Genomic DNA, 17,729 nt, shown 5'->3' on the forward strand with positions numbered 1-17,729 from the left:
AACCTCTAGCTACCCAGACGCCTTTAAAAAGGTCCCCTGTCCATTGTATTTTGAAAAAAAATGAAAAATGAAAAAATGTTTATTGGTTCCTTACAAGTAGTTTACAGCATGGGATGGGATCTTCTTTTAAGCATTAGATATGCTTGTGACAGAAAACCCCGCTCTTCCGAAATCGCTAGTGTATAAACCATTATGTTTGTGTCTTTAAATCTAGTATTTAACACTTAAATCTAAAACTAAAACTAAAACTTTTAAATCTTCATATTGAGAAATCTAAGTTGCATTTGTTTTGGCAAGTTCTTATTTCTGGGCGGTTAGAGGTTAATTAATACTATGAACAAATACTGTACTGTATAGTACTTAAATGAAAATCGGTCGAAAGCCTCCTGTTTCTTTATGAAGTTATTCATAAAGTGTAATGTCCTTTTGGTATTAAGATACTTACAATTTGCAAATCGCTGCGTGCAAATAAATGGCTTTTCATAGAACGCAAGTCAAATTATATTCACAGTCAGTTCCAGAGTGACACAACGTTATATTAGTTTAGATCTAAAGTGACACAAGTGCATGTTACATTTTAAGGTTATATTCTGTATTATAACAAGTAACACATTTTTCCCCTCACTAGCTCGGAAAGCCGTCTTTTATCCTTTAAAACAAGCGGGGAAAAACGCATTTTATCCACTAGTGGGGAAAGTAATTTGACCTTGGATGGAGCGTGTTTAAGTAGCTTTTGACAAAACGTAAAACGCTCATATGGTTCGTTCGATATTCATTATCATTAAATAAATTGTTTGAGAATTTAATAAAAAATACTATAGCTTTATTTAATGATTTTAAGTCATAAACCTTAAATTCTATAAGAAACATTTGTTTTTTTTAAATGGTGTTGAATGTAATTCTGAACGCACAAGTTGAGTCGATGCAATTTCAAAACGCATCGTCAGAAATGTCAAAATTGTCAACAAAAAAATTCTCACCGACTAATTGACTCCGACACGTGAAAATACACAACTTCCAGAGTTTTCTGTTATAATATCGTATTTATCGTAAAATAAAAGAGTGATTCCAGTGATGAAGATGATCTAACGCCTGTGAATGTTGCACTTTCCACGCTTTTGTGTTATACAAGGGTGCAAAGTTGTATTTTACCCGCAAATGTTTTAACACACGAGAAGTATTACGAGTAAGTGTGGTGAAAAACAATATACTTGGCTACTTTTAGTACACATTAGAAGTCACAACTTCCCACGCACCATGTGGAATAACCATCATTTAAAACTATAACTCTCCGAATTACGACCACACCATTGTTTTTTTTTAACTAAATAGAAAGCCCCCGAAATTTATTACGTATGTTTAGAAACAAAATGCGTGTGAATTTAGCAATAATGGACCTTATCGTTATAGGTATTAAGCATGATTACGGCTATACGGCTGCAGTTTAATTTTGTTTTAGTCAAAGACAAATGAATAATATAGACTGATAAAAAAAAACTGTAATAGAATAGATGTCATATATTACAGTTTTTAATTTATATATAATAATAATAATAATAAAAGACATAATATTGTCTTCGGTTACCGCGATAGTTACTCATGAAATAAAAGACGTTTATTCAAGAAGTTGTAACATAGGTACATAATAAAAGTACACGATAATGCTTACAAACTAATTGAAAGGGAAAGTGGCTCAGCTGATGTGTAACTACTTAAAAAAAAAACAAATCAAAATATTTAATAAAATAATTTGATTTGTTCCCAAACTTGTTAATATAGACTGATATTTTGCATAGATAATCGCGTTCCTCGTAATTGTTGTAGATTCATTTTGTAAGGCGCTTTCGGCGTTGTTTGAAACTAGCTTCATTTTATTAAATAAACACAAATAACTAACTAGATGGCGTGTTAGGCAGCTGCCCCATAGATGGCCGTCCCACTAACACGGGGTTAATCGGTTAAACCGTTAACCCAGTGTCGAATTGTATTGGTAACCATGGTAACTCCAGATGTAACTGGTTAACCCCGGGTTACTGAATGGTGCAAGTGGCCCTAACTGTATTAATAGGAATAATAGGGATGTTACCAGTTGACATGAATCGCGAATATATAAAATGTTATGTTTTCAACAAACGTGACTTTTTTGCCGTGTTTTGCGTAATGGTACGGAACCCTTCGTGCGCGAGTCCGACTCACACTTGACCGGTTTCTTTTAATTAAATACGATTACATATTCTACCACTTTCCTTGGAGGTTTACAGTCTTTACTGTAAACTGGTCTGTGACTTTGATGAGCCCATACAATAGCTTGTTTACGAAAATATCCCATTATTTTGTCTCCCTTGTCACTTTTCCTGTGTTTTTTGTTAATTTGGTATTGTTTTTAAGGTTTTCTCGCGTTTAAAGTTATGAGGATGGCTATTTATGAAGATATATTATTATGTAGAAACTTTTCATTTCTATACATGTTGTGATTAAAACCTAGGTACTTAAAAAAACTGGCCAAGTGCGAGTCGGACTCGCCCACCGAGGGTTCCGTACTTTTTATTATTTGTTGTTATAGCGGCAACAGAAATACATCATCTGTGAAAATTTCAACTGTCTAAATAATCTAGCTATAACAACAAATACTAAAAACAGAATAAAATAAATATTTAAGTGGGGCTCCCATACAACAAACGTGATTTTATTGCCGTTTTTTGCGTAATGGTACAAAACCCTTCGTGCGCGAGTGCGACTCGCACTTGGCCGGTTTTTTAAACTAACTAAGGAGCGGCCATTCCTTCCTGTACATGTGAAACCGCGTACAGAACTAGTTAAGAAGCTAGTGAGAGTTGTTTGAACAAATTTGTCCGTCTGTCGCAACTTTCTTGTCCGACCAGTACCTATAGGGCTCGGTGTGGTAATTAGTATTTACCTAGTATCAATACTGGGTATTTTTACTTATGAGTATTATCTCAAGGGCGATTTCGTCACTCGCATATTTCCTGTTGAACCCTGAGGGTCTACCGATCCAATACTATGATATGGTTACGACATACATACATACATACATTATATTACAGGGTGATTTCTGGGTCGTGAATGTTGTGATACAGAACCACCTTTTCTGATTCTGATCCACATTACATTATCAAATGGTAGTTATTTTATCTGCATTTAGTACAGTTTGCCACTAGAAATAATCGTGTTAACACTTTAGTCGTATACTTTACAGTTACAACAAAGATGGGGTAGTTTTGAACATTAATGTTTTTTGGAGTGTTCAAAGGTGCCCCAGTGGGGGTTAATCTTATTAAAGCTACGCCCTTGAGGCAGTTATGCACACACTATTGTTCAAAACAACCCCTATAATGTTTTAACAGCGGATTATACGAGTATTTGTTATGTTTTGATTAAATCAATAAATTGCAATATTTTCATTATTTATAGTACACTAATTAAATATTTTGTAATATTGACAGTTGTGTGGGTCGATGTTGCAAACCCAAAATATGGGTTTGGATCATTATCGCATCAAAAAAATACATCTTAAATATTATTGTACGTTCTGTAAGTTTGTCTATCTATCTAATTCGAATTTTCCACTAATTTACTCTAAGGTTAGCTGGAAGAAATCCCTTATAGGGATAAGCTCGCCTTTGTACCTAAATTTATATGAATTTCATGTTATCAATTTTTGTTTTGTACAATAAAGTGATTTACTACTACTACTACTACATCTTTGAACGCATTTTTTCTAAGCTGCCTCCAGTAATATCTGCCCCCCTCTCCCCTACAGATTGAGATCTGCCTCGTTTAGTGTTCACTTTTGCCTATAATTGATTTATTAAAAACAACCTATATTTTCTCAGAATACCCAAGATACCATTTTAACCTATTTAAGTGTTATTAAATTAGATTTTAAATGCATCAATCATGGTTCCAAGAAAACAATAATTACTTCCTAAGTATTTCTAATAATTACGTAATTGATAGCAGTTATGTTAACTAATTGACAAGTATTTTTACCTAGTATCGGCGAAGGACCAGCACGCAAGTATTTAGTAGGAAATGTAGGAATGCTTTTAATTCTAGGTACGACTGGTTGAGGAAAAAAGTGGATATTTTTAATTAAAGATCTTGCTTTGAAAGTGCGAGTAAAATGTTATATTCCGTAAATAAACAAATTGCGTGTATACGAGTACACTCTGTCAGTAGAAAAAGGCGCAAAATTCCATTTTTTTATCGGAGGACAACCATTCACGCGTACATTTTTTAAATTTCCCGGGCCCTTTGTTAATAATAATTTATGGGCCTTGAGGGAAAGTATTAAAACTTTAAACTAGCTCATTTTACTTAACCCCTCGAGCGGCGAAGCAATATTTTAAATTTTCGTGCCGTGCGGCGCGCAGCCGCAATGCGGCGTGTTTTCCATATTAAACATGGCGGCCCGCCGCACGCGCGGTTGTCAGAGAGCGCCCCATTCGAGGTAGTTTGCCGCTCGAAGGGTTAAAGGAAACATTCTTTTATTTAAATATAATAAATAAATAAATAAATATTATAGGACATTCTTACACAGATTGACTAAGTCCCACGGTAAGCCCAAGGAGGCTTGTCTTATGGGCACTCAGACAACGTTATATATAATATATAAATACTTAAATACATAGAAAACACCCATGACTCAGGAGCAAATATCTGTACTCATCACACAAATAAATGCCCTTACCGGGATTCGAACCCAGGACCATCGGCTTCACAGGCAGGGTCACTACCCACTAGGCCAGACCGGTCGTCATAATGCATCCCGTCCCGACGTTTCGAACCCTTTACAGCGTTCGTGGTCAACGGGTGACTGAGGAAAAACTACAAAGTGCAAAAGTAGCCACATTCAAAAATAATGAACCATCATAGACTATAAACTTTAAGGCTGGTTGTACATGCAAAATCGGTTCATAAGGCTAGTTATACAATACAACTATTTTCAAGTAAAGATATACGCGCGTACGCGATAAAGCTACGCCGGCTCCAAACCTACACCTCGGACCCGAGAAGATTTAATTCCCTCCTAAATTGTAGGAGGATATCCCAATATGGGACCGACAACAAACTCAATAGTTACATAAAATAATGTTCTTTTATTTCCTTCTCTGTTTCATACATACAAGCAAATTTCTGCGAAAACGGCGTCGAACTTCAAAACAATAGGTACGGTTCGCATGAATGGAATCATTGCAACAGACACCATTGCCGACAAAGCTCCACTTCAGTTATTGTTGACATACCGGGGACATAAATATCTATACTGTCGATTCAGACTATCTCAACTATCGATTCAAAGCCATATAATTTTGATAAAGTACTTTTACAGCTTAAAAAAATACTTACCCGAATAAAAGGGTTTTTCTTAGGCAGGTCATGATCTACCTCGTCCCTGGACTCGTCGTCCGCAGAGTTGACCCTCACGCACGTCCTATGCATGGTCAGGTCACCCATACTCGCCACTCATCATACACAATCACACACACGGCACACTGCACTCGCTATTATAGCAGCGCGGTTGGGCCTTTAAGTTCACTCGCTATTTTTACTCACTGCACTCGCAATTATTGGAGGACTCGCGGTTCGTCCTTTAAGGTCGCTCGCGATTTTTCACTGCACTATCCCGTATTTCACGGTTACACTGGTTTTTCACTTTTAATTTTCACGTGTGTAATTTTTTCATGTGTAATTTTCAAGGTTTCAGTTTAGATGTACGTAGTTTCACTGCTTTCTTTTCTTTTACTGTTTACCTGTTGACCTGTGGACAAAGAAACCGTATTTATTGATAGTGTAATACTAGAGATACTTTCTATGCCTATCTAATGTAGGTACTTATTGTAATGCAATTAAAAAAACTACCTATTAACCCTTAAATGCATGATTTTTTATTTTTGGTTGTAAAAAATGTTTTTATTTAGTTATTTAAGCTTTTTTCTGTTGAATCTGTGAGCTGTCCAATGCTTTGTATACATTTGGCAACAATATGCATTTAAGGGTTAAGTACAAATGTATTGCATAATCCTTTACCATCGTATTTTCACGGAAACGCACGAACCTGTTATGCTATTTCTGTCAGTCAATCAGTACTGAGGTTGACTGAAGTAGCATGACAAATACGAACTTTTCAGAGAAAATACTATGGAAAACAATTACTACATCTGTACTTATGCTTAAGTAGGGTTGCCATATGGAAGAATTAAATGTCCTAATAAAAATGCTGACATGTCCCTAAAAATCCTGACATTTCTTGTAACAGATTTGACGTAGCTTTAACGACGCCCCGGCAGCGCGCTGCGCTCTGCGCTCTGCGGTGGGTCATTCCTAAAAATCCTGACACTTGCCGAGTCCGGCCGCAATCCGGACAAAGGGTCAAATATCCTGACATGTCCGCACAAATCCTGACGCATGGCAAGTAGAAGCTTTTCACCAGAAAATGATTAAGAAGGGTAACGTACTTTGAACTGTTTTATAAGTACATTTATATTTTACTTAGATAAGTTTACGTTCGAATACTATAACTCGTATCAGTACAATGTAGAGTTATGTTTATTGTTAAACATACTACGTTTATTTGTTTAATATTGATGTCATTGTTTAAATATTTTGTTTGTTTTGCGATTCTTATCTTATAGTCTACGATACGGTTAAGAAATTCCACCGTCATTAGTTATTTGACTTATTTGATTCAGCCTATGACCATATGTTATACAGGAAAAACTGTTTAGCAAAAATTTCATTCTTAGTACAAGCTTTCATCACTGACTGAACTTTTCTTTTCACAGGCAACTAATACTCATCGAGACAATTCTAAAAAACCCAAATACAATTAGGTTGCGTTGTTTTATCACAGAATTCCTATGACCACCTCCTGTCTTCATCATCAGATCAGCTCGATGGTACCATAATATTGCGTTGTCATCCGACTTACATATGTATGCAAATTTTCAGCTTTATCGGAAACCGGGAAGTGGGACAAATTTAACTTGCAAGATTTGACCTGTACACACATAGTTACATATTACATAGGTACATTGCAAGTTAATAAAAAGCTTGTAAAAAGAGGGTAACGTATTCTTTATCACTTAGGGCCAGTTGCACCAACTATATTTTGCGGACTGATCCACTTCACTCAGAAGTGAACTATGAAACTTCCCATACAAAAATGTTTGCTAATGTTTTATGTTTTAACGGTGACATATAGTTTGGTGCAACCGACCCAATGACCTTTTATTAATAATAGACGTTTAACGTTCATAGTTGACAAAACTAAAATGCAGGCATAGACATAGTATAGTAGTTATAGACATGAAACCGAGCGACCAGGGTAAGAGAAAGACATATGTATTGACAGGTTAATGTATGGCAGCATAATTCTTTTTCTCTTTCACTTATAAATTTCGGTATTTCGCCATCGCCTCTTACCTATGCTGCCATAACCCGACCATGAAAAAAAACCCGGTCGGTGATAAGGACAAAGCATGGCACTATTTTTCTCTTTCCTCGTATAGGAATCGCAATAAGACTATCTTTCTATATAAAAGAGTGCAGGCAATATTGTAGATGATTGTGACAATCTTGACACATTGGCGTCAGCCGTACGACTTACTCAATATTGGTTCCGGAACCTATATTTTGATGGCTCAAGATCGAGCGTCGGGTGTCATATACCCATGTATGTAAGTAAAGGGAGGTAGATATGGCACCCGGCGCTCGATCGTGAGCCATCAATAGGTTCCGGAACCTATATTGAGTAAGTCGTACGGCTGACGCTAATGTGTCAAGATTGTCACAATCATCTACTAAATATTACCTGTATTTTAGTTTTGTCAACTATGAACGTCACGCGTCTATTATTAATAAAAGGTCATTGTATCTACCTCCCTTTGCTTACATCCATGAACCGACCCAGTGTGATCAATCATCAAATAACAGGTGAGTGTAGAAATTCATGCAACGGATCTCTGTCTAGTAAACGTTGAGTAATTCACTACAGTACATCATGTACTTCTTAATCTGTATAACCTGGATAGTACGATAAGTGTGGAAGATAACCTGAGTGGGTAATAACTTTCTAGATCCTTGTTTAATCGGTAAACAAAGATAAGTGGATTACTATAGTGTATGTTCTAATATGCATTTAGGAGACTGGAAATTGGTAAATTTATATAAAAAAGTGTGTCTCCAACTCACGACTGGAGGTTTACTTGTATTTACTGAAATTTAATAAATATTAATTGACAGTTGTTATTGACTCTTCTTGTCCTAAGCCTTATCCCATCATTTGTCTGCATTTTCCACTGTTCCCGGTTTTGGGCTACGGTGTTGTCTATTCCTATCTCTTTTAGGTCCTTCTGGACCGTCGTCAACCAGGTGGCGGGCCGTCTTCCGGCGCCGGCAGCTCGACAATTGACATTTCCATGCAGCCGTGCATACTCTGTGCTAGGATGCGCAATAGCGCACGAAACATAACGTAACGTTTGATTTTACTCCCTACCCACGCGCGGTAACACAATACTTATTTTCAGCGTATTTTGTTTATTTATAATATATTTTATCATTCTCAGAAATAAGATACTGTTTTTCCATACTGACATGTTTATTTACAGTCCCTACCATGACAACGTCAAATATATTCATGACATATAAGCAAGGCGTAACAATCAAAGAAATCAAAGTAACAATACACTCCTTTTTTGGGCAGTCGTGTAAAAAGGTAAGTCTTCTTCTCTGTCGTATCTCTCTTGACAGAGCGGTCGTGGTCACGTTGAGGCGTCCGCATCGGTAGTAGAGGCGGACACAGCTCTTCGCACGATCTCCCGCCATCTCTCCCTGTTGGCAGACTGTGTAGCACACTCAGATACGCGGTTTCCCACTGCGGACTTTATTTGGTCAGTCCAGCGCATAGGTGATTTGCCGCGCGATCTGGTTCCCTCCATTCTGCCTTGTACGACCAGTCGCTCTATGGAGTTGTTATCTCGCCTAGAGACATGTCCAAAGTACTGTAGTATACGCGACTGTACTACGGTCGATAAACGCTGTGTGAATGAAAAACGTAAGTAGTGTAGTTATTTAAAAAGAGTCTCCGCAACACTCCACATAAAATAAATACTCAAAAAATATACGAATTGACCTGTTAAGTATTTGATATCGTTAGATTTTATCACGTCTATTTCATTTAATTAGTTATACAGCGTACCCAGGAGGAACCCAAAGTATTTACGGTGTTTTTCTAATCATTTGTAGCATTTTGTAGCGACTATAATGCCATATTTCAACTATAAAAAAACCGGACAATTGCGAGTCGGACTCGCCCACCGAGGGTTCCGTACTGTTTAGTATTTGTTGTTATAGCGGCAACAGAAATACATCATTTGTGAAAATTTCAACTGTCTAGCTATCACGGTTCATGAGATACAGCCTGGTGACAGACAGACGGATAGACGGACAGCGGAGTCTTAGTAATAGGGTCCCGTTTTTACCTTTTCGGTACGGAACCCTAAAAACGAAATAATTTAACCTTAATAATTTAAAAACTGGTTTTTAGGGTTCCGTACCGAAAAGGTAAAAACGGGACCCTATTACTAAGACTCCGCTGTGTGTCTGTCCGTCTGTCACCAGGCTGTATCTCACGAACCGTGATAGCTAGACAGTTTAAATTTTCAGATGATGTATTACTGTTGCCGCTATAACAACAAATACTAAAAACAGAATGAAATAAATATTTAAGTGGGGCTCCCATACAACAAACGTGATTTTTTTGCCGTTTTTTTTGGGAAATGGTACGGAACCCTTCGTGCGCGAGCCCGACTCGCACTTGGCCGGTTTTTTTTGTATACACTAATAGACGATGAGTATTTATCAGAAACGATCCATGCAATGTGATATATACATATATATATATATATATATATATATATATATATATATATATATATATTATTTGGTGTCCTAAATCTATAATAATGTTATCTAAATCGAAATCTATCGGAAGTAAAAACTTTTGATTTCACTCACGCTGAATAGGATTCCAGCGAAATGAGACTTGCATATGATTCATTAGATGCATCAACTCGCTGACGAATTATACAACCTGGAGAACGTAAACTAATTTCACGGTTTCAATACTTTCAATTATATATTTTTAGTCAATCGCGGGACTTTTTAGTGCTTGAAAATGGAGGCCTAGGCTCTCCGAAACGTATGAATATATTTTTTCACCTCAGCTGCTCGAACAAGCCTACTTTCGTCACTCCCTGGAGTGACGAAAGTGCGACTTTCCTCACTCCAGGGAGTGAAACAAGGTAGCTTTTTAATTTAGTGAAGGCCAATGAACTGCCACTTTGGTGTCTATTACAAATTCGAAATACATTTTAACCTTTAATATGTTGTACTGAGGTGAAAAATTATATATGTGTCACATGAGAGCAAAGTTATTTTACATCTCGTGTTTTTGAGTCCCTCGCTACGCTCAAGATTCTAACTTGGAATCACTCGCTTCGCTCGTGATTCAATTATAGGATCTTTCGCTTTCTCGGGACTCAAAATCAACACTCGCAAGAGAAACCAACTTTCCACTCTTGTTGCACAAATAACTATTTCATGAATAAATAAAATGAAAAAATAAATCATATGATATCAAGATCAAAATGAGTAACGCACCTTTGTATGAACCAGTCCCTATACTTTTCACTAGTCTCTGTCACAGCATAGAGTAACTTATACTAGAGCGGTACTGTCATAGTAAATTTTGTAACCCCAGTAAATTCACTGCCACTTTAAAACTAAAAATGAAGATTTGTAAAAATACGATAGAATGTATTTAAATATAGATAAATGATTTTTTTTATTTGCATTTATTATTTTTATGATTTTGACCCATGTTCTTTCACTGATATGCGTTAAAATTGTTAAATAACAAACGAAACCGTCAACGCCATCTATACGACTGTAGGCCAAAACTAGTAGCGCCCTCTGAACGAGAATCAAATTTTCTTGATTTTCGAGGCACGTTTTTTCCTTAGACTGTATCTATCTATTACGGAGTTATATCTATCTTTGGTCACAGCGAAAGGCTCCATAACTCCATAACAATTAATGTTACTTCTGAATTTCTCTAATTACGCGGCACATTAAACACACAGTAATTAAATAATTGTAGCCTTGAACTGAGCCTCAAACAATCAGAGCGTATGAGCGTCAGTATGTGTTTGCGGCCTTATTTCTAGCGTCTGTAGGTTATTATTATAACAATGATAACAAACAGTATTTGGTATAAATTGTTATCCTTTCACATGTCCTTTCATTTCAAACCTAAAGGGTGTCTCGGAGGTTCCGGGGCAAACTGCTGAATCCGATACAAGACCAGACGATTCAACGGAGCCACGCCGTTCTATCGCCAAAATAGTGTTTAGTTTTTAAGTTTATGAATGTTATATGTATGTTAGTCTGTAAGGTATATGTAATACTAGCTTCTGCCCGCGACTTCGTCTGCTTGGACTTGGTAACCCCAGCTAGAGTAAGAATAGCGCCTGGAGAAAGTCTTATAGCAATCATTCAATTTGAGCATATTATGCACACAAATATTAGGTAACTCATTTATTATCTCAATTCCACCATGATTCCACCCCGCTTTTCACCCTCTTAAGGGATGATTTTCGGGATAAAAACTATCCTATGTCCTCCCCCGGGACTCAAACTATCTTTACGCCAAATTTCAACTAAATCGGTTTAGCGGTTTAAGCGTGAACAGGTAACACACAGACCGACAGACAGACTTTCGCATTTATAATAGTAGTATGGATTATGGGCCTTGTTGCCTGAATTAAATTTTAAAATAAATTTCATCTAAATCAGTTTAGCTGTTAAAGCGTGGAGAAGTAACAGACAAACAGACACAGAGTAATAGTACGGACTGATGACAATGATGACATCATTAAAGGACATCTGCCATTTTGGCAAGCTTATCAAGTAATTAAGTCAAGGTGAGTTTTAAGGCCTTATGTGATAAGGCTGATTATTCATTGTCAGGTTAAGGAAGGAAAATATTGAAGGTTTGGGACGAGGACGTCTACGAGAATATTTAAAATGAGTAAAAATTTACCTATTACTTCGCCCTAGTAAATGACCTAAAAGTAGATCGAATATTTAGCCATTTGAGGGTAGATGAAAACATTGCACGATTAAATGAAATAGGTTAAAGCCAGAACGATGAGGAACAGATCCAGGCAGTTTTATATTTGGTTGGTTAACTGATAAATATTTCAAGGACCCGAAAATGTAAAAACACAGTTTAATTACTTAGTTTTACAGCGCATTGGCGCCCTTAGCTGTAATGCTGTAAAATTTTATTTCAATAAATATCAAATATTAATACTTTTGGCCTGTGGTGTAGATTCTGTAGATACGACGTAATGCTTTGGTCAAAGATAGATATAACTCCGTAATAGATGGATACAGTCTAAGGAAAAAACGTACCTCGAAAATCAAGAAAATTTGATTCTCGTTCAGAGGGCGCTACTAGCTTTGGCCTACTGTCGTATAGATGGCGTTGACGGTTTCGTTTGTTATTTAACAATTTTAACGCATATGCAAATAAAAAAAATCATTTATCCATTTTATCGTATTTTTATAAATCTTCAATTTTAGTTCTAAAGTGTGTCGACAGATGGCAGTGAATTTACTGGGATTACAAAATTTACTATGACAGTACCGCTCTAGTATAAGTTACTCTATGGCTTTGGTGTACTAGTGTGTGAACCGGCTGCCGTTTTCCCATAACAATGTCGTCCAAATCCATTGTTTCAGCAACACATTGCTTTGATAGTGCAATCTTGTCCCTTGTTTCTGATTTGTGTTGCTCAGTTGTTTGGTTTTTTAGCCGATGCAAAGCAAACAGTGGTGTTATATAGTTATTTTCACATCACCTATTCGAAAAGGGAACTTTTCTTCCCTGCTGGGAGGGATCAAAGTGGCACTTTTCTGTTCAAGGACATTTTGTTGCCAGTATGAAATATTGACACAAAGACATATGAAATTAGTATGCATATAATCGATTACAATTTCTTTATAATCGATTACGTGCATACACTTTTTCTAACTTAAATAATATTTTGTTGTAATTGTAAATAATAAATGTAATTAACGTATTTTAAATTAATTAATAGCATATTTAAATTAAGTAAATTAATTAATTAGCGTAATATTTACAAAGAAACGTAAAAAAACTTTAGTTTAATAATTTAATTTTTATTTTGACATTTTTTTTAGGTCTCCTTAAACGCAGCCATACTTGTCTATGCAATTTAAAAAGTTTATATTTAAAAAGTTTTGTACAAATATTTCACAAAGCATTATGCGGGTCTGTATTCTGTATAAATTTGTAAATACTTAGTTTAAATCAATAATAATAGGCCTTTTCATCTGTGTCAGATGTTTTAAGCAGCATCCCGGTAACGACACTAATAATAATAAGTATAAGTGATATCAGTCTTCATAGTGTTCTTCCGAAGATTTGGTTCAAAGGGGTAAGAGTTAATTTGTTATCAGAAAAATCTACAAGAATAATGTACTTGATTTTCATTGTATCATTTTAGTTGTTTGCTGCTGTTTTTGAAAAGATATTAGGTACATAATTATGAACTGTAGGTACTTTTAATTTGTCACTACAGTCACGTCTGAAAATATCGATACGGACAAAGTGCCAGAAGTATGTACCTATACTAAGGTCGTGTACACATATTTTTGGCACTTTGTCCGTATCGATCTTTGCTTAAAATAATAATGTTTTGAAACCTAATATATGTATGTAATTTCCTCATAGGTGATGTTAAAAGCAGTATGTGTCACATGGTAGCAAAATTATTTTCACCTTGGGCGTTAACACTTGAATCCCTCACTACGCTCAGGATTCTATGTTAGAATCCCTCGCTACGCTCAGGATTCTATTATAGAATCCTTCGCTTCGTTTAGGATTCAATTGTACGCCCTCGCCGTAAATATGTCATTTTGCTCCCTTGTGACACAATCTACTATTGTGCAACAAGAGAGGAAAGTTGGTTTTTCTTGCGAGTGTTTATTTTGAGTCCCGAGTAAGCGAAAGATTCTATAATTAAATCACGAGCGAAGCTAGTGATTCTAAGTTAGAAGACTCAAAAACACGAGATGTAAAATAACTTTGCTCTCGTGTTGCACACATAAGTTTTCACCTTAGTAGTGAGAACAAATTAAAGGTTAAAATGTATTTCGAATTACACAGAATAATACAAATAAAAAAAAAGTATGAAGTGGCAGTTCATGGCCTTCACTAAATTAAAAAAATACTTTGTTTCACTCCCTGGAGTCAGGAAAGTCGCACTTTCCTCACTCCAGGGAGTGACGAAAGTAGGCTTCTTCGAGCTGCTGAGGTGGAAAATTCAGTTTCAGTACTTATGGCGAACAACTTATACTTTTCGGTCCATAACGAGGAGCATTTTCAAAGAGCGAGAATTAACAACAACTTTGCCCCGTCGTAAAACAAATAAAATAACTAATAACCAAAAAGCTGTGTGGAAATAAATCGTTCTTTAGCTAGTTTAACAAGCACTTATTAACCATGCGTGACAGATAGCCCAGGGCATGCATGGAGGCAGAAGAGACAGCCGCCCACGTCATCCTCGAATGTCCAGGGGTGGCAGAATACCGGGCACAATACCTCGGTTCGCCGGGGTCTCTCCCAGAAGTCGTCGGCAACATCAAGGGTCTGCTAGGCTTCTTGGAAGAGTTGGGTTGGCAAGAGTAGTGCCAACCCATCACGCAAAATAGGCGCAATATATAACTTCGAGTTGCGGAAACCAAGCCCGCGAAAACCTATACCTAACCTATAGCTAGTTTAACAGTCTGCTGCCCTCTACCCAATTTTATTTAGGTACATTGTTTACATCTATTGTCTCTGTACCCGTATTAAAACTGTGTCAGAATACTATAAATAGTAGGTATTGTTTTGTATTGAAACTCACATTTTAGAGGCTTTGACCTTCATTTCGAAATTGTCTTTTCCAATTCCGATAACCAATGAAATGTGCCAACAGTTTAGCAATGGCACATGGCATTATCATACGTATTGTAGACAACACGGTCAACACGTTTCGTTAGTCCTTGACTTTGTGAAATTGCGTGTTTCCGCGCATTATCGTTAATAAGTCGGATGATATGTGAAGCGTAACGTATTGTGTAGAACATGTTTACAGTGGAAAACTATTTCCGTATTGTCGAGATATTAACAACACGGTCAAAGTGCTAAAAATATGTGTATACGATCTTATTGCCCATAAGGTAGTGTGATATGGTAGATTGTTAACCAAGGGATGAAAGGCACTCATTTCTGCCGAGGTATTTTGGCGCTCGAACTGTGAGAGCGCCAATAGTCCGAGGCAGAAATTATGCCTTTCACCCGAGTTAAACACTACTTTTCATTTCGAATAGGAGGAAAGCAAAATGCATGTTTTTTTTTTAAATATGACTAAGTATACATTTTTATAGTATTTCTTGAGGGTACTTTCAATTAACAATTCAGACAAAAGCATCGTTTTTTATGGAATGGAGTCAAATATCAGAATGGAAATTGTATAACAAATCCATTTAAACTCAAATTTCAATCGCTTATCGTAAAAAAAACTTCGAACGTAAAATGCTCTAGTGCAGACACGTATCATTTTCTGCATACCTTTTAGAACAACAATGACGCTCTATCAGAGCATGAGAAATGAAATAGTTATTTGTTATACAAAGGTGCAAAGTTGTATTTTACCCGCGAGTGTTTCAACACACGAGAAGTAAAATACATTTGCACCCGTGTGTAATACAAAACTTTTCCCCTCACTATAGCGAGGAAAGTGCAACATCCACAGGCGTTAGATCATCTTCATCACTGGAATCACTAATTTTTTTACGATATTATAACAGAAAACACTAGAAATTCTGATTTTTACGTGAGTCTGTGAGAAGAACAGTAAAAATTTTGTTGACAATGTTGACATTTCTGTTCTGACGTATGAAATGTCAACGATGCGTTTTGAAATTGCATCTACTCAACTTGTGCGTTCAGAATTATATTTATATAAATAAAAAATCTAACGTTTCCTATGGAAATTTAAGGTTTATGACTTAAAATTATTAAATAAAGCTAAATTTGGTCTTTTTTATTAGATTCTCAAACCATTTATTTAATGATAATTAATATCGAACGAACCATTATTATGAGCGTTTTACGTTTTGTTATCTGTCAAGCTACTTAAACACGCTCCATCCAAGGTCAAATTACTTTCCCCACTAGTGGATAAAATGCGTTTTTCCCCGCTTGTTTTAAAGGATAAAAGACGGCTTTCCGAGCTAGTGAGGGGAAAAGGTTTTTTCTGGCACTGTCCGCCTATATGTTAATGGGAGTTAATGCGGGATAGGATGACTTCGACCTTATACTAGCGACCCGCCCCGGCTTCGCACGGGTTACACAAAAACTACAAATTATACACTAAAACCTTCCTCAAGAATTACTCTATTGATAGGTGAAAAACCGGGATCCCTTTGTTTGACATAATTGTTGAAAGTCGTGATGTAATGTTTGTCATATTATCATTAGTCATAATTCTGAAACCGTTAACTTTTCAGGATTTTCCTCAGGTTATCCTATAGATAGGTTAGGTTAGGTTTGTTTTATGACAATCCAGAAAAGTTACGCGTTTCTGAGAACAACCAAATTATGACTAATGAAAATGTGGACTGAAACAATACATTATGACTTAAAACTATATGGGAAACAATAGAGACGTGAAAACCGCATTAAAATCCGTTGCGTAGTTTTAAAGATCTAAGCATAGGTACAGACAGCGGAATAAGCGACGTTGTTTTATACTATTTAGTGAAGTAACGCAACACTTTTATGCACATATCCAATATCTGACACTATACCTTCGTCAAGTTGACATTTAGTAAAACGTGCGACCGACTATATTTGTAAGGCTTCGCCGCATTGACGAGCCCTGATATAGCCAGAGTGACATGTTAACATGTAAGGATTCATGCCCAAAAGAATAGCAGACGCCAACGGTGATCGACGATCGTAGAGCTGGCAGCTTTCTCGCACAAAGAATAAATACAGCGAGGAAATGCTGCCAGCATCTACGGCACCATGCCGCAGGGGAATAGTTTTTAGTTATTTATTATAACCTCCTAAGTCCCAGCTTTTTTTAAACGTCATAGTCATTTTTTTGCACATAATAAATATTTGCTGTCAGTCCTGAACAGACTATTTATAACTCTGGAGTCTGGACTGTCAGAATATTCCGCGCGAGTATTCAAATTTGAAAGCGGGGGGCATCTAAACATTTTTTACCGAAATATGTACTATCGGTGTTTATTACTATAGTAGTAGTAGTAGTAAAACTCTTTATTGTACAAAAATAAACATAAAACACGAGAAAAACGCATCATTTGTACAAAGGCGAACTTATCCCTTAAGGGATCTCTTCCAGTAAACCTTTGAGCAATTGAGGGAGAGTTGGAGAACGGTAGACATCAAAGCAAATCAAACGGCATAAAAGAAAATATTTAGTTTCCTAAAAGACAGGTAAACCTAAAGTAAACCTACAGTCTATAGCATGGGCATGGGATTTATGTAAAATAAAACAAATATATTAACAGTCATGTATAGTTATAATATATAATACATATAA

General features: G+C 36.3%; 1 protein-coding gene across 1 annotated transcript in view; it reads right to left on the reverse strand.

Moving 5' to 3' along the window:
* LOC134750954 (rhophilin-2-B) overlaps positions 1 to 17,729 on the reverse strand; it is a 173,330-nt gene that overhangs the window by 116,315 nt on the left and 39,286 nt on the right. The window contains exon 2 of the mRNA XM_063686239.1: positions 5,371 to 5,782. Within this exon, the coding sequence (XP_063542309.1) occupies positions 5,371 to 5,478 (108 nt within the window). The 5' untranslated portion in view covers positions 5,479 to 5,782. The remainder of the gene's footprint in view (positions 1 to 5,370; positions 5,783 to 17,729) is intronic.

Source organism: Cydia strobilella, chromosome 21 (genome assembly GCF_947568885.1).
Source record: "Cydia strobilella chromosome 21, ilCydStro3.1, whole genome shotgun sequence".
Taxonomy (NCBI): Eukaryota; Metazoa; Arthropoda; class Insecta; order Lepidoptera; family Tortricidae; genus Cydia; species Cydia strobilella.